Source organism: Notamacropus eugenii, chromosome 1 (genome assembly GCF_028372415.1).
Source record: "Notamacropus eugenii isolate mMacEug1 chromosome 1, mMacEug1.pri_v2, whole genome shotgun sequence".
NCBI classification, from domain to species: domain Eukaryota; kingdom Metazoa; phylum Chordata; class Mammalia; order Diprotodontia; family Macropodidae; genus Notamacropus; species Notamacropus eugenii.
Window position 1 is genome coordinate 672,026,926 of NC_092872.1, and position 19,026 is coordinate 672,045,951.

General features: G+C 37.0%; 1 protein-coding gene across 5 annotated transcripts in view; it reads left to right on the forward strand.

Moving 5' to 3' along the window:
- Window positions 1–19,026, forward strand: part of MAP4K3 (mitogen-activated protein kinase kinase kinase kinase 3) — a 191,158-nt gene that overhangs the window by 35,717 nt on the left and 136,415 nt on the right. For 4 of the 5 annotated variants that reach the window (XM_072635804.1, XM_072635807.1, XM_072635806.1 and 1 more), the window contains exon 2: window positions 15,625–15,682. The exons of the other annotated variant lie outside the window; for it this stretch is intronic. In XM_072635804.1, the coding sequence (XP_072491905.1) occupies window positions 15,625–15,682 (58 nt within the window). The remainder of the gene's footprint in view (window positions 1–15,624; window positions 15,683–19,026) is intronic. 5 annotated transcript variants of the gene reach the window in all.

The following is a 19,026-nucleotide window of genomic DNA, read 5'->3' on the forward strand; positions in this document are numbered from 1 at the left end:
TTCTGTATGAGTTTTTATAACTCATTAAATTTAGGTAATAAGAATCATTAGTGCTCCCTCCCTTCCATTGATTTCAATATATATCATATTTATTTACCTGTGACATATTTCTTCCCCCACTTTCCTTCCGCAGAATGTCATCCTCTTAAGAATAGTATTGCAGTAGTGCTTGCCTTAATAAATACTTATTAGTCAATTGCTGTCAAAATTCTTGCATATCTTTTTACTTTGGTCAAAGGTGTTTGTTCAGGTAAAATTTAATCAATGATTTCACAGTTTTTAGGTTTGTGACATTTTCTAATTTACTAGAACAAACTGAGATCTCAATATTTTGATTTGTTTTGAAAGAAGTTGGCTGTATAATACAAAAGGCTATTCTGCACATTATAAATTTTATTTGGGGGCATTTTGTTTTCCATTTTGACACAAAAGGGTAGATGTGATATAATTCAAGAAATATTTATTCAGGTCTACAAAGTACAAGCAAAGGATAGTGAAATATGGTCCCTTTTTGTTGGGGAGATGAAAGACATTCATAATCAGGTAAATAATAAGATAATTTGAGAATTAAACACTGATAACTATGGAATATCAGGAAAATTTTTGAGTAGATGTCATCTGAGCTGGGCATTGAAGAAAATTAGGGATTGTATGAGGTAGAAGAGAGTGTGCAGAACAAGTTGTGCAGAGATTTGGGAACAGGAAATGGAATCTTGGTTTTGGAGAACAGCTAGGAAGCTAGTTTGACCAAAATGTGAAGGGCATGAAGGGATGTGTCTCCATCTCTTTCACCTTGGGGACTTAAGAAAGCTTAACAAAAGAATAAGACAAGCCAATAATTGCTTGAAAAATAGTGTACCTTTATTTTGGTACCTTTTAAAACACACAGGAGAAGGAGCTTTCTAAAGGCAGGGGCAAAGGCACGGGTACAGAGGCAGAGGCAGAAATAGGTTATAAGGAGGGCAGTTCAGTGCCTCCCACATATGGTTAGTGGTTGACACCCCTAGTCTGTGGCATCAGTCAGTAACCTCCAAACCAGGGGATGAAAGGGGAAACTATCAAGGACTGCTAGTTGCTTATGAGTATGATGATTTTAGAGTCGCTAGAGGAGAAAAAAGGGGTAGTGGCAGTCTGTGATAGTTCTAAGGAGAGACTGCTCTGCCTTTATTACGTCTTTATCACTTCTGTGTCCTTGGTCACCTCTGTATATCAGGACAGATCACTGCATCCAGGTTTTACAAGGAAAAGTGGCTTCTTGTTCAGTTCATTATGGTGGTTTTCTCATTTCTAATGTCATAATGGTCAGGGAAACACTAGGGGATTGGCTAGAATGAGAGACCAGTATATACAAAGTTGGGGTATGGAAATTTCCAGATATGGAAGTTTCTGGCTCTAGATATGAATGGGCTTGAGAACCAAAGTAGAGACAGCCTTTGATAGTAAAGTTCCCTCAAACCAGAGAGATTTTCTTTGGACTATCACTATATATTTTTTCTGCTTTAAACTTATTTTTGTTATTCTAAATTTGACAAAGAGCAAAAAAACCAAGCATTTCCATGTACGCAGAACAGGAAAAGAATTGATTGTACATGAAACACTGAACCTTTTCTGTATGACTTGTATTAAAAAAATTCAGCGTTTGCTTCAGAGCTGTCTTTTTGTCTGTCTCCTGAATCTCCTCCTGTTCTGTGCGTTAAAAAAAAATCCTGCAGTGACTCCTTCTTTCTCTTTTTTTTTTTTTTTTTGCATCAGTATTGCTAGTTTATCTCTCATTTCCACATCTCTCAGGTTAAAAAAAAAAAGCACCTTGTAGCAAGAACTGTAGCTATGAAAAAACTAATCCATACATTGGCCATGCATAAAAATGATGTCTGAATTTGTGTCTTTAGTCCCCTACCTTTGTTAGACAGTGTGTAGAGTGACTTATCAGTGATCCTCTGGAATTCTGATTGGTTCTTGAATAAAGTAGAGTTAAAGCCTTCAAAGTTGTTTTTCTTTGCAATGTTGGGGCTATTGTTTAAATTGTTCTGCTTACTTCACTGTGTATCAGTTCATACTGGTATTCCTAGATTTTCCTGAATCCCTTCCTGTTGTGATGCACTTATTTTTATACTCTAATACATTGATACACACTTTTTTTTATGAAGGTATTTATTTGATCTTTTTGAGGAATATGCCTAGCAGTGCTATCTCTGAAAGGTAGCATGAGTATTAGTTAATTAGACATGGATGGAGTCCAGGTGATCTGTGTTTAAGTCCTACCTCACATGTTTCCTAGTTGTATGTTACCCTCAGCAAATCACTTCTCTGTGCCTGTGTCTTCATTTGTAAGACCTTTAAGAGTTGCTTACAGCCCTAACTCTTTATGACCCTGTTGACTTTTGGTAAGATAAACTTAGAAAAATTCAAGAATATTGAACCCATACCTTCTCAACTGCATGAAACCATTTATTGAGAAAATATTATTTTATACATTAACAAAATTAAGTGTATATAGGTGCCAAAATATTAGTTTACTCAAAACAAAACTTTTGTAAACATAACATTTTGTGGTCAAACCAGAATAACTTGTTTCTTTAACACTATCTGTAAACAAAATTCTCTTGATTTTTCTGAGAAATATGGTTCTATAGTTTATAAGAAATGACTTCTTATCATCCTTCTGTCTAGCATATCTGTCTCTGTCCCAGCCAGTGACTCAGCTTTCCTCAAGCCAATTCCTTAGGATTAGCAAGCTCACCTTTCATTTGGCCAATTGAGTACTTGGGTTTTCTAAAATGAGCTATCTTTGTATTGAGACTGCAGACTCACCCCTACCTCTCTTTGTAGGGACTTGGATTTAAGCTAAACTTAAAGAAAAGGAAAACCAAAAGACCCAAAGATGACAGGTTTCCTCCTTTCTTACTGTTTCCAGTGACTTTATTTTTCCTGTCAGAGAGTAGCCTTGAACTGGAGTGTAGGTAATATATGTTCCCTTGGGGGGTTTGCTTTGGGCCTTTTATCTTTTCTGTCTCCCTTCTCTGTGATTTGGGTTAAGATTTTGCATTTGCTTTATTACCTCTGGTCTGCAAATTTTAGTTAATCCCATCCTGATCTCCCTTGCTCTGAATTAATTTATTAAGCACTGTTTCTGCTGAAGCTTATAAGATTTGCTGCCTGGAAATGATATTTCTTATAGAAACAGAGATTCATTTCACCTGAGATTGTTACATCTGGAATGGACCTTAAAAGGTCAACTGAACTCCAATCTCAAACGTGTTGTGGTAGAGGAAAACAAGTCCTAAGGGTGTCATGTGATTTTTCCCAAAGTCACATAGTGACTTGGCTGGGAACTCAAATTCCAGCCTCCTGCTTGTCTATTGTTTTCCTTCATAACATACTCTGTACCACACACACACACACACACACACACACACACGTATATATGTCACTAGTAAGTATCATCTGAGGCAGAGTAGGTTGGGCATTCACTCTCTGAGACCCTTTTCAAAATAAAGAGGATTGTATCTCCCCCACATCCCACACTATACATACATATGTAACTGTAGGTGTCTTGTTAGGCAGAATAGGCTGAACACCCATTTTTTTAGAACCTCAGTAGAAAAAGGCAGAAGAGTTGAATCCTTCCAGAATACACTTTTCTGTCTGCTGAGCTGGCTCAAGACATTCTGTCTCTGCCCCAGTACCCCCCCCCCCCACTCCATTCCAGCCCACTCGGGACCTGGAATTTGACTGAGGCTCCTGAAAATTAAGCAGTCTCAACTGGATATAGCAGTTGAGTGTTTTAACCTTGGACAAGTTGACCATTTTCTCTATTAGGGCAAGACGTTTTCATATAAGACAAAAAATATTAAAATCATAACAACTCAGAGCTCCCAGTTATTTAAGGAAAATTTTTAACATTCACACAGTATTTAGATTTATGACCATTTTACATTCTGTGTTTGACTTCCTCCAGGCCCTTTGTTTGCCATGGATAGATAGATAGATAGATAGATAGATAGATAGATAGATAGATAGATACATACATACATACATACATACATACATACATACATATGTGTGTGTCTCTCTATATAAACATGGATATACTACATATGCAGATATGTGTAAGCTTCCATAATTGATCATGGATTTTAAGACAAAACAAAAAACAAACTAAAGCTTAGATTTCTAAAGAATCATTAAAGTATCATATTTAAATAGAGATGGGGAGGGAAATTGAGGGGAGAGTAAATCTTTTCAATATTCTCCCAAGAGTTGGTCTTTGTCTCTCCATGTTTTCATATTTGGTAGGCTATTTGTCAGATTCTTACTCTCAGTACTGCTGTCCTGTCATATTCTCTCACAAGCAGGCTGTGTGTTGTCATCTCTTTTCCATCTGTCTCATTTGCCTATTGCAGATTATGTCCCCCTTTTCAAAATTACTTAGCTCAAAGATCTGGATAGTCAGGACTGTGAAGGGGCAGCTTCGTAGTCTGGTCATTTTGAACTATGAATCCCAGAATGCCATTCATATCTTAAATACCTGTCAAGTAAATAAGCATCTGTTAAACATCTATTAATGTACATAGGCACTGTGCGAAGTGCTGGGGTTATTTATAAGGAAAGGCAAAAACAATTCTTGCCCTTAAAAATCTAATTGGAGGAGAAAATGTGCAAATAACTAGATACAAACAAGATATACACAGGATAAATTGGAAATTATATCTCAGATACAAGACATTTACATTAAGGGAGACCAAGAAAGGCTTTTTGCAGAAGGTGGGATTTTGGGTGAAACTTGTAGGAAGCTAGAGAAACTGGGAGTTAAGTAAAGAGTATAGCAGGAAGAAGTTCAGTCACTGGATCTGTCTGGAAACTTAGGAGGAGTCCAGTTTATACAACTCTTTAAATGGCCAAACAGAGAGTTTTCTGTTGGATCCTGGAGATAATAGGGAGCAACTGGAGTTTACTGAGTTGGGGAGAGGTGACATGATCAGACCTGCATTTATCTACTTGATATCTGAGTGGAGGATTGACTAAAGTGGGAAGAGGTTTGAGACAGAGAGCCCAACCAGAAGGTAATTGGGATACTTTAGGTATCAAGTGATGAAAGCCTAGACTTAGATGGTATCAGTGTCAAAGAAAACATAGATGAGAGATGCTCTAAAAGGAGAATCGAGAGTACCTGGCCATAGATTGGTTAGAGTTTGAGAAAGAGTTGAGAATAACACCCAGATTGTGAGCCTGGAGAACCTGGACTGGGAGGATGGCAGTACCCTCAATAGTAATAGGGAAATTAGGAATAGTGATGAATTTTCAAATGAAATATTACAATCTTTTAATAGAAAGACATGTTATTTGAGAATGAAATTCAGTTATTTTGTTTGTGTCCTGCTAAATAACATTTTTTAAACTATAAAAATGAGAATAACAGTAAATATACTATATATCATTGGATTCTTGTAAAGAAAACACAAACCTTAAATTGCTTTCAGAACTAATGTAATAATTTTTTTTAGTGAAAACTTTTATTCTAATTAATGAAAAATAGTTATGATGCTCTCATGTGGTTATAGAAACAATTTATAGATCATAGACTTAAATGTAGAAGGGACTTCAGAATTCAAGTCCGCTAGTCCACCACTACCCCTTCCCCCACTTTATAGATAGGAAAACAAGCTTAAATTTAAGACAACTGGATCATAGGATCAAAAATCTTGCACTTCCTCTGCTGTTTTACAGCCAGCATCCTCAGGTGAGGTCACTACCCAATAAGTTTTGTGTGCCTTCCATCTCCCATTGGGCACAGAGTGTCCCAAGAAAAGATTGCTAGGGGCTGGGCTGGCTTTCTTCCATCTACCCCAAAGCAACCACTTCCATCTGTGTCAGCACAAAGTAACTTTTTCTTCCTGCTGCCTGCTCAGTTTTCTCACTGGGATGTGGAGATCTTATGGTGCAAAGAAGAGCAACCCTCCTTTTGACTTCAGGCCTCTCATTTTCTGCTGTACCTGTCTTTAAAGGGTAGAGGAATGGCACCCTCCACTTGGTGATGAACATTCCCATAGCCATTCATGTGCTTCATATCCCAGTGATTCTGAACCCCAGAAAACAAAGGTCCCACACCATTCATCTGTAGATGTGGAAGCTGATGCACACGTTGCAGGGCTAGGTCAGCATTTGGGAAGCTCCAAAAGAAAGTGTAGGAGAGAAGAGATGTTAGGCTAAACTAAGTCTGCAGAGCTGCTGTGCTGACCTCTGTGCTTTATGCCTGAGATACCTTGACAGTCAGTCTATCAGCATTTGAATTGTTTTAGGAAGAGTCTGAAGATTATCTGACAAGATAAGGTACCAGACACTCAAGTCTTCTTTCAAGCTGAATTTCCAAACCTGCAAACTCTACTGCAGACCACACACCTGCTATGGGCTGGGTACGTAGCCCAAATATCAAACACAAAAACTGTTTTTGGAGAAGTCACATACAACAAGCACTCACACCATGGTCAGCAGAAGCAATACACAGACACTCTGAAGGTCTCTCTGAAGTACTTGAATATCAGTTGTGAGACTGGGAGGTGCTGGGACTTCCCACAGTAGAGAAGGTATTGTACTTAACAAGCAAAGCAAAATTGCAGTAGCACAAAGGAACAACATGAGTTGTGCAAATCCAGAGATATCTCCATCCCAAATGTTCTAATGGACTACTTGTGCCTGACCTGTGGTAGAGTCTTCCAAATTTATGTTGGACTGATCAGCCATAGCCAAACACACTGTGCTTCTTCTTCAATGTTGTGATGTCATTGGTCCTTTTCAAAAAGGAAGGATGAACAACATATCCCAATGACTCTGAACTCCTAAAGATCAACATCCAGCTCTCATTCCGCAACCCCTACCACCTTATCCCTCATTCCCATCGCCCTCAACCCTCCCACCTCAAGGTTTTAACCTAATTCCACTCAGCCTTCCACTGTACCTTCTGGAATGCCTCTTAGAGACAACAAGCCTTCATCTTAAATCCTTTCCTGCCACTGAAATCTGACTTTGTCCTAATGACGCAGTCTCCCTAGCCTCCCTTTCCAATATGCCTGTACGTTAACTCATTCTTGGCTCAATAGGCAAGGCAGGAGAATCAAAATACACCTTGCTTCCCATTGCCACTTTCAGGTTCTTCCTGGAACCTGCTTTCCTCCATCACTCAGTAAAATCTCTTCCTTTGAGGTTCATGCTATCCATTTATATGATGTACCAGTTAATCAAAACACTTAAATCTGTTGTCTGCAGACTCCCAGGTCACTCCTCTTACTTTCTCAGTGAGTTTTATAACTGGCTTAATAGTTTTTCCTCTCCTCCCCAACTCCTAGATATACATACGTGTATACACACATATACATAGATACACATGTGTATCGGCACATGTATGTATATGCATACATGTGTGTATATATGTTTACATGTGTATATGTATATATTCTACCCTACCTACTCACCTCCCATGAGCTACTCCTTCACCCTACCTCAGCCACACACCAAGATGGTCATATCTTGCCATCACCCATAATCACCTGTAATCTCCTTATTAGACCATAATCACTTGGGTTTTCACCTTTCCATCTGCCTCCCCTGATGAAACCCTGCTCTTCATCCAAACTATGACAACCCCTCCCCCCAGTCACTTGACCTTTCAGATAACTCCCAAGCCATCTTCTCTGCTCTTTTCTCTTTTCCCCATCTGGACCCTTGATGAACCAGTTCAACTCTATACTGGCCTCCCTTTGAATCTCTTGTGCCCTTATGTCACTGATTATGCCTGCCAAACCTCCACCTTTGTTCAGTCTCACTATTTGTTGCCTTCTCTCCTTCACATGTGCTGCTGAAAGAAGGTGCAGAAAGTCACACAACTGTTCTGATTGAGTTTACCACAAATCTGTGTTACACAGCCTTAACTGGACCCTCATTTCTATTAAGAAATCCTATTATACTTTCCTAATCCTACTTTTCTAGTTTTTCTACCCCTAACTCCCCACAGGGTACTGTATGATCCAGTGTCACTGGCCTCCAGGATATTCCATAAACAAGACACTCCATCTCTTGTCTCCAGGCAACTTTTTTGGTTGTCCCTCAAACCTAGAATGCCCTCGCTCTTCTAATTCTTGACCTCCCTGACTTATTATTTACCCCCATTCTCCCTTTTTCTAGCTGGCCTCACTCAAATATCAATTTAGTGTTGCCTAAAAAGCAGCACTATGAGAGGAATCATCATTTCTTTAAATATTTTAACTGTACATATATATCTTTTGTAGTGAGCAATTATAGTCCTTTCTTGCTTTTAGATTTTTGTGGTTTCTAGTTTTTTCAGGTTTTGAACAAATCACATCAGGAATGCTTTTTATTTTTTTTTGGCTTGGATTTAATGATCAGGACTCACTGATCTTTCCTCGATCTTTGTGAGCATAGAAGCTCAGCTGCATTTCTTTCTACTGGTCTACCGTCTTGTCTGGTCATTTCAGGGAGTGCTTTTAAGATGATCATGACTGTGTAGAAGGAATTTAGAATGTAGCTTTTTTTGTTGTTGTTGTTGCTGTACTGCTTTATAAAATGGAAAGAGGAGTACTTCATGTGTTGTTTTATTTTTATTTGTAATATAATTTGCTAGCAGGCTTCACAGTAAATGACATTTGGATTTTAGATTCCTCATAGAAATGGGAGACAGAAAAGGGATTTACACATTTTGCTCCCTTTATTGACACAATCACTTTTAGTAAACAAGGCTTTATTTAGTAATGAAAATGGTGGAAGAGAATTAGGATTATTTGAATAGCTTTGCATTTGTGAAATTTCTAATCATAAAAAAGACAGACAATAAAACAATAGGCCAAGTAGGTATTATAGCATAATTCAGCTCCCTACTTGTGAATTTTTGTATCAGGGTCAGCACTACAGATCACACTGAGGCAAAATGCATTGAAGTGAACTATTTAAAAAAAAACCCTAGAAATAAGTAAGGATTAAATGAAATTGGAAAATTGGCCTGATTGGAAGAATTTTTCTCTGGTTGGTTGTCTTGGATTTGTAGAGCTGTGATGTAGAAATCATAGTAGCACTGTTGTTGCATGTTGGTACTTTGTACCTTATGAGAATCAGGTAATAAGTTTCAAGTGACCTAATTGGATTCTAAGTTAAGTAAGCTTTAGGGAATGAGATGTTCTGGATAAATCAATTTTATAGAGAGCTAATGCCCAGGAACAATTTAATGTTAACTTTTCTAATGCAAATATTTTCAAAATGTGACTTGAGTATGTGCCTTAAACACAGAGCTTACTGCTTATACAGATTTTCCTTTAGAATTCAGTCACTCCTGAATATCAGATATTGCACTGTCTCCTATATAGATGTAGCTATAGATGCAAATGCAGTTTTAGATTAATGTATTCAGCAGTGCTTCTGGAACTTGCTTTCTTGATAAAGTCTGGTGACAGCTAGCTTTTTGGTCCTTGCTCATAAAACTGAGTAAAAAATGTGTAGATTCAGAACCTTTTGATTAGTATCAAATAGATGTCTTTTGTCAAAATTAATTACAAACTCAAAGAAAGCAGTTGTGCCTTCCCAAGAAAGTTCTTTTATTGAATTCACATGCTTTTGACTTGTTAGCAGTTTTCACAATACCTACGTTACTAACAGTGAACAAACTACAAACAAGTACATGTCGATACGACTCAGGCTTTTATTTGTAAATAAGTTTTTAAGAATTTGTTCTAGGGCAAGGATTTTTACAAATCCCAACTAACCTATCTTTTTTAATTTTTGTCAGAAAATAACACCTCTTCTAGGTTGTAATTAATTATCTCTAAGCCTATTCTTAATTTTATACTTTTTATAGAATTCCAGGCACAAGAATCATTTAAGATTATATAAGCATCTTATAAAGAGACTTGGAATCTCTATATTGGTTGTCTGAAAGATGAACAGACTTAAATCATTTTTGTATTAATATTTTGTTTTCTTGGTAACATAATGAATCTTGTTCATGGCTTACATAAACAAAGCAACATTGGTAAGCAGGAAGATAGTAGAAATGTTAGGTACCTTGCTTCCTCAGGATGGTTAGTCTCCACAAAAGTAAAGCATCAGAATGGCTTTTCTATCCTAAGGCAAGCTCATGATTCTGAGTATAAGTGTTAAAACAGTAGAGAAATATTTCTATCTTTCACAAATTGGCTTGCATTCTTTGGACAACACCAAAAGGTTGTGACAACTTAAAAAGTTCTCACAGGTTGTAATTTTCCAGTCACCAAAGCCTTCATTTGGGAGATCCTTACAACATCAGCACCTGTAGAAGCAGTCTGTGTGTCATTATTCTATTTAAGCCTGCAGACCTTTGAGTATCTGTATGTTTTTAAAGAAAAATAATGAGGTATCATCAAAACAAATAATTTTATTACAAATGTAAAACTTTCAGGGGATACATTATTTTGAAGTGAGTTCTCTGAAATAATGACAGAAGTCTTATGCGCAATATGCTGAGGATTTTAAAAACCCCACCATACTTCCAATGTTATGTCTGAATTTGCAAGTGCCGGAGAAAACCAGCAGAAAAATCGCATGACTCACTCTACTGTAGTGCATAAAGCACTAGACCTGGAGTCATGAAGACCTCTCTTCAAATTCAGATGCAGAGACTTACTGGCTGTTTGACTTGGGAAAATTACCTAACCATTGTCTATCTCAGTTTCCTCATCTGTAAAATGGGATAATAATAGCACCTATTTTCCAGGTTTGTTTTGAGGATCAAATGAGATATTTATAAAGCACTTTGCAAACCTTAAGATACTATATAAATGCTAGTCATTAGTATTATTTTAATATTGAGTCAAAAATAGAGGTACTCTGTCATCATTTCAGTAAACCTTCTTAATAAAACAACCTAGGTACTTGAATTTAACTGTGCATAATGTGTTAATGGTATTCAAACAGTTGCTGGATGATGTGATACATAAAGAATTTAAGTAGTTTTGACCTTTGGTGCCTACACATGATATTGTAGAGATCTATCAACATTTCCTCTGTTCCTTCTCTATACACAGGCTCTCTTTCCAGGTTTGCAAAAACTTATTAAAGTTTGTTCACTCATTTTCACTAGAAAAAAAATGGAATGCACTTCATAGAAATGCCTCCATCTTCTCATCTGTAAAATAGAAAAATAATAGTACCTGTTTTCCAACGTGGTTTTGAGGATCAGAATAGATACAGCACTTTGCAAACCTTAAAATGCTGTATAAGTGCTAGTCATTATTAATATTATTTTGATATTGAATCATAAATGGAGGTGCTATCTCATCATTTCATTAAGGTTCTTTTCATTACTTGTTTCCTATCATGATAGTTGTAAATTCCTAGAGAACAGAGCATTTCTTTTAGTATGACTACTCCATAGAGAGACTGTCTCCATCAGAGAGATGTATGATTAGAAAAGAAGTTGGGCAAGTCATGTGGTAAGAGGGAATTGATGGGCAGCCTGTGGGCTCATGTGGCATTCATCTAACATCAAGAAATCTAATAGACTTGGAGTATGTTGGATAACCCCTCTAAGACCATTTATTAGAGAATACTTAAAAGAGTCACGCAAGGAAGAGAATATGTGAATGGGTTGCTGTCTACTGGATAAGTTCACAGATCCATAGAGAAACTTTTTGATACTACCTTCTGAGGAGGAGCTTAGGCGTTTTCTAAATAGGTAGTAAATGAGTGATTTTTCTTGTTTGGTAGATTGGTACTTAGAATAGTAATTTTTCAAATTGGGTATTTAATAATTGCTTCTTAAGTTCCTCATTTAAAATTTTTATTTGTGACCAGCACATGATGTCATGGCAAGCTGTTTCTCCATCATGAAATCACCTCAGGAGACACTAACCCCAGTTTATATGACTCCCAAAGGGCTGACTAGATTAAGAAGCCTGAAGCAGGCCTGGAACTAACCTCCTCTGCGAGATCATTTAAACTAAGGCCAGATTTGGATCTCCAACCTCTCTGTCAGGCTCACTCAGATATGATATCATATAATTTTTGGAAACCTAACATATGTATGACTGGTATATATACTGGTTATGTGCCATTCTGCCGAATTTCCTTGACACAGTCAAATAGAATTCTGCAGTGTTGTGGTGACACAACTAAAAATGTTAATTGCCATCAAAGTCATTATAGCTGTCTCTTCCTGTCTTAGAAGTACATTGAGAATGAAGTAATGGGAAGACAGAGTTATCATCCTATGGATTTTCACTTTTGCTAGGTATTTAGGGAAGGACAGTCAGTCCCAGGTTTTTGTTTTTATTTGCCTACTTGTAGTCATTGCTAGAGCCCTAGAATTTTTTGTCTTGCTTATTCTTCGTTTGCATTTTTAAGAACAATTACATTTAATCATGAGATTCCATGAGAGAATAATCCATCTTCAGAATTTTAAATAATATTAATTAAGCATTATTTCTCTTTGTAAAACCTTGACTACTGAGTCAACTATAGGATATAGTTTTTAGGCAGAAGGCCAAGGTATCAGATCATGATTATAAACCAATTTCTATGAAGGTAGAGATTCAAAATTTGAAAGGGACTTGTTGGTTTTCTCAGATATCAAAAATGAAGCTGCACATATGTCAGAGTTTTCTTACAAAGCATATTGAAGAATAGTCTGGAATAGTTTCCTTTGTGATGAGCTAATGTACTGCCAGCTAAGTCATATGCTGGAAAATATTTCAGAGTTGAAAAGGCAAAAAAAAAAAAAAAAGATTTTGAGTGCTTTTCAGTTGACACTGAAAAATTGATTTACATTTAAAGTTCACTCCTTATGTGTTATCCTTTATGCGTTAAGGAAATTTCAAACTGAAATGTCTTTCGAATAATTTTATTTACAAGTAAGAAGCATTGTGATGTGATAGAAATCATACAAACTTAGAGTTTTGAACTCTAGGTTCAAATCCTGTCAGGTTCTTACAGTTCCTAGATCTAGAGCTAGAAGGTATCCCAGAAGCCCAATCATCTAACACCCCTAATTTTACAGATGAGAAAAATGCTGCTTGGGGAGATTGAGACTTCCTTGAGTTCAAACAGGCAAAGAGTGGTGGGATTCTACTCCTTAATGAGAATGTGACTTTGGTCATTTAACTTTTCTTAGAATAATGGGGTTGAACTGAAGAATATTTGGCTCCTTCTTAACTCTTAATATTTTATAAGCGGATCTAAAAGAGACTTTTATAAACTGTGCCCTCAGAGTTTGGAAGATCTGTGTTCAGGCTTCACCTCTTAACTATATAGGCTGTGTGGCCTTGGGCAACTCCTTGAAACTCTCTAAAACTGAGTTGCAGAGTGTGTTTGGATCTGCTGGAGAAAGTTTCTTATTGGGAACATCTTGCACATAAAACCACAGGTGTATTAAAAATAAAACAGACCATATATTAAATATTGATTTATTGTGAAGCTCTTTTTTTTTAACCTTTTGGCAGTTATATTTTACTCATGATTGTTAAACATAAGCTGGTTTTATTATTAGCAAATCGACTGTTGTAGTTAATGCAGTAATGACAACAAAACCCCTTGTGGGACATGAAGTTTTGTATCATTTTTGTGACTAGCAAATTGTGCCCTCCTGTGGTCAGTTATGCTTCAGTTCTAAAGCTTTGTATGTATAATCTTTCTATTGCTGAACTATTTAAGTCATACATATTCTGTTAACTCTTGTACTATGAATCATCTTACCACCAAAAAAATTATGGCAGGATCTTATTGTCCTTTAGAAGGATTGAGGATAAAATGCTGCTTTATTCTGCCCATATTTTAAGCACCGTTTTTTCCTAGGGCAGGGGTTCTTAACTAGAATTCTGTGACCTTTTAAAAAAAAAAGTTTTGAGAACTATTTCAATATGTGTGTGTGTGTGTATACACACACACACACACACACACACACACACACACACACAAAAACATTCATTTCTTTCTCCTGACACCACCCAAAGATAGGGCCTCATCTCCTCACTTCTATTCCAGTAGCCTGTTTGACATGTTAGACCTCTGGTCTCTCCCCACTTCATTCCACCCTCCTCTCAGCTATCAAATTGTTCTTTCTGAAGCATAGGTCTACTGTCACTCACATATTGAATAAATTCCATTGACTCCCTAGTGCCTCCAAGATCAAATATAAAATCCTTTCTTTGTCCTTTAAATTCCTTCACAATCTGACCCCTTCCTACCTTTCCCCCTTCTGCATACTCTAATTTAGTAATTGTGCCCTCCTTGCTTTTCCTTACACATTCCATCTTGCCACTGGGAGTTTTCACTGGTTTTTCCCAAGGCCTGGAATCCTTTCTTTTCCTCCTCACCTCTGCCTTCTCTGGCTTCCTTCATGTCTCAGCTAAAACCCTGCCTTCTGGAAGAAGACTTTTCTGGTCCCCTTCTGTACTGGTGTCTTTCCTCTGTTGCTTATCTCTAATTTATCTTCTCAGTATCTTGTTTATTCATAGTTGTTTACATGTTGTGTCTCCTGTTAGACTGTGAGCTCTTGAGAACAGGGACTGATTTTTTGCCTTTTGGTATTCCCAGTGTTTAGCACAGTAACTGGCACATAATGGGTGTTTAATAAATTCTCGTACTTTTTCATCTGAGGATACCTTTCTAGGTAGTTGCCAGATTATATATATTTTCAAATGTGCAAGGTGCCCATTCTGATTTTACATTTATGCAACAACTAGCTACTTATATTCTAGGATTTTTTTCTTTAAAAAAACTATTTTTGTTTTTACATCATACTTATTTTCAGATGTTCCTTTTTCACCCTACCCTGGCAGGTGAACCTTCCTTTGATAAAAGCTTAAGGGAGGAAAACGCAGTTGAACAAAGCAAGCTAAAGTATTGGCCACACCCATAGCCATATACCTCTACAGTGAAGGGAGACATTATAATCACGCAGCATTGTTTCTTTTGGGTGTAGCTGAACTTTCTCTTCACCTTGTTATACCTGTTATTTTCCTCGTTCTGCTTACTTCAGTTTGTATCTGTTCATATCAGTCTTGTCATCTATGTAGTCTTCATATTTATCTTCTAGTTCACTAATATTAGACCATGTATCATGATTTTTAAGACTAATTTTCATTTTATTTTATATTATGCTTACTGTATACATGTCAATTTGTCTTCCCAGGTTTTTCTGAATTCTTCATATTTATTATTTCTGACAGTAAAGTAGCATTTTGTTACATTCATGTGCCATAATTTGTTTAGCTATTTCCCCATTAATATAAATGCCTACTTTGTTTTTAATTTTGTTTGTTGTTCCCAAAAGCACTGTACTTTCATACATATATAGGACCTTTCTTTGACATAGAATTATTTTTTAGTGTCATCATCTAGTCGAAATTTATCCTAACTGGCCTTACCATGGTTCTAAGGGATCTGATTTAAACCATGAATAAATTAAATTAGCAAAGAGTTTCACAATTTTGCTATTGCATTTTGAAATGTAAACTATCATACTGTGACTTATTTATCAGATAGCTGAAGAATCAAATGTTAACCCAATATAACCTTTAAGTAAAACTTTAAAACTTTCAATATGACCTTTAAATAAAACTTTAAAACTTTTTTTCCCTTCTTTCTTAGGCTCGAAATGTTAACACTGGTGAACTGGCAGCAATTAAAGTAATAAAATTGGAACCAGGTAAAGTTTTCTATATTTTGAAATTTGCCATTTTTCAGAAAATTGTTGACTGCGGATTATCTTTGTGAAATTTCTGTACCTGTCAACATTTATATTTCCTTCTGCTTCAGCTCTGTTTATATGAAACCATTGTTGTACACTCCCTGATAGAAACTTGGCATGGAGTGTATTTAGGAAATTCTTGTGGGAGGGAAGGGCAGGGGCAGGGAGGATGGCTAGATAGTACTCTTTGGGAGTGGATTTTTAATTAAGGGGACATGAATATGGAAAATGGGAAATTGTGGATTTTCCACAGGGCAGGCCATGGTTATATATACAGGTGCCTTCAGATAGCTAGTTTCCCTAAGAGAGTTTAAAAACAGAAAATTCAAAGTTTTAGAGAGCGTATTGATGATTAAGAAGCTAGAATATGTAGAGACACAACACTCTGGACAAAATTCTATCAAGAATAGGGAACCTGTGGCCTTGAGACCACATGTGGCCCTCTAGGTCCTCAAGTATAGTCCTTCAACTGAACCCAAATTTCAGAGAACAAATCCCCATAATAAAAGGAGTTGTTCTATAAAACTTGGACTCAGTCAAAAGACCACACCCAAGGACCTAGAAGGTCACATGTGGCCTTGAGACTGCAGGTTCCCCACCCCTGTATCTAGATATTACTTAGAGGTTAGGATTTTTTATTCTAAAAGTATATTAATATTCCCCTAGCTTGAGGCCTGTTTCTTTTCCCTTTGAATTGGAAACTTAGAAAAGGTCCTAAGATTATCTTCCTAGGTGTGAAGGCCATGGTTTATGAGGTGGTGTTAGAGACTAGTACTAGTTCTGAGCTGTGTAAGTTGTGTCCTGGCTCCCATGTCCTCTCTGCAGACCTACATCTTTTCCTGTTTTTAGTTATTTTAATTTTGGTTATTGTGCATACTATATTCTCATTCACAAGCAACAATGGTGTAGGCTATGAATGTTGTGAGACTGTCATCGCAAAGATCAGTGGCTCACAGAAGGATAAATACGGAGTGAGGAAACCTGGTTTGCTAGGCAAAAGAACCATTGATCCATTGCCTTTTCCCCCAATTTTTTCAAAGATCCGTTAGTGTGAATATTGCAAGTAGATACACAGGCTGGCTGATTTCCAAGGGCTTTGCAAGAATTTGATATTCAGCCCCCTATTTGAATGCCACTGGTTGCTTGAAGGGTAGGATATATGCTATGAGTCACCATCATGTTATTGATGGCAGGCACTCTGATAAAGGGGAAAATATTGCTTTAGGCAGGTTATTTAATATCTCTTGAACTCATTTTACTCATATATAAAATGAAAGAGTTGGACTATATCTTCTAACTCACTGATAAGGATATGTGAAATAGGTGGACTGAATTATTATAAAGCATTTTGAAAATGGGAAATAAGGCAGCACAGCCCTCCATATGATACAGATTATCATGCAGAAGATCCTATTTCAGCGTTTATTTCTGGTCATACATTGAATTAGGTGTGATGTGATGTGGAAAGGTGACTGTTCATCTGAATAGATGTGATTAAAGTAGTCTAAAATGTGAGGTGGAGTGGCTCCCAATCAGAGGTTATATGTGAGAGACAGGTGTAGACGCCAACTGGTTCTTTCAGGAGTAGATGGACAGCATCAACTAGGGTACAGTTTTGGCACTTAGGAGAGATGAAATCATCTTGGTTGGGACAATTACCTTTACTTAAATGTCATTGCTCTCTTGAGCTGGAGCAAATAAGTGTTGAAATATAGTTTTACTACTAACTCCAGTTGAGGTTAAGTGGCAGTTTCCTAAAGGTTACAGAAAGATTTCAGGCTAGCATACTGCATTTGAGGCCTTGGCACACACTTCGTACAGCTAGACATTTCAGCTAATGTTATTTCAGTCCAAACCACTAGAAATTATGGGCAGTTTTGTCTAAGGCCTTGAATAGACCTATCTCTGTCATGGAAGAGACAGCATTAGCTATAGAGCTTTGTTAGAAGTAGTGTGCCAGGAGAGTTATTTTCAAGGTAGTAGAGTGAAAGGAAGCGGAAAATTCCAGCTCTAATAACTATTCCATCAAGGATAAGAATTAGAACACCAAATTGAGAAATGATTAAGAAATCCAAGAAGAAACTTCAGTGGATACGTATTGCCAGCCTAGGTCTCCGCAAAGAGGTAACCAGAACTCTGTGGGCAAGAGGCAAGGGGGGTCAACCAGAAAACCCTGACCCAGGATTGTGCAGCGCATGGAAATGTTCTAGCAAAGACTAGTCAGTAAGTAAACATTTATTAAGTGCCTACAGTGTACCAGGCACTGTGCTGGGAACACAGAAGAGGCAAAAGAAATAATGTGTTTTTCTTGCCATTTAAGTTTATAGACCCTCTGAAGAGTCTGTCTAGGTTAAGAGCCCCCCTTCTAAGAGGAAAGAGTAATGGATATAAACAGGTGAGTACAGAATGTACAGAAATTAACTCAAGTAACAGACTCTTTGAAAATTGATTGAGCCAGATACATGGATTTCCATGTAATGAAAGTGGCATTTGTTGATGGGAGCTGTGGGAATACAGGCTCACTGTTGATGGCACTATGAATTGGTCAGTCTAGTACCAAAAGTAATTTTGAATCACACAAAATTCACCAAATTTTTTATACCTTTTGACCCAACAATGCTACTCCTAAGATTATTACTCCAAAGAGATTAAAAAAAGATTAAAAAAAGAAGGAAATGGCTTACATACAAAAATATTTATGGTAGCACTCTCCCCAGGAGAGAACTGGGGAACAGTTGAAAAAATTGTGGTATGAATAAAATGGTATATTATTGTTCCCTAAGAAATTATGAATGGGATGATTTCAGAGAAACTTAGCTAGGTATTTATCAATTGGAAAACACCTTGGAAAGACTTAAACATTCTGATGAAGGCAGTGACTAACCACAACTTCAGAGAACTGATCTGGAAGCATGTTACCCACCTCCTGACATAGGGATGAGAGATTCAAGATAGAGAATAACTTTTTCACATGGCAGATATGTAGATTTGTTTTGGTTGATTGCTTTTTTCTTACAAGGGTTGTGGTTTTTGTTTTGATGGAATTGCCAAGAAAAGATGATGACTGCCATTTTTATTTAAGTACAGATCCTTCTTTAAGATGATATAGTTCTTCCTTTTCTTCACTGGTGGCTAGTAGCACAGTGCAGAAGGTATCTGACACGTAGTAGGTGCTATATGAAAGGTGGTGGTGGTAGTAATAGTAGCAGCAGTGGTAGTGGTGGTTTCATAGTGTGGACTCCATTTTCCCCTTGTTTTTCTTTTCTAAAGGCATGTGAAATGTTAATTTTTGTATATGTTTG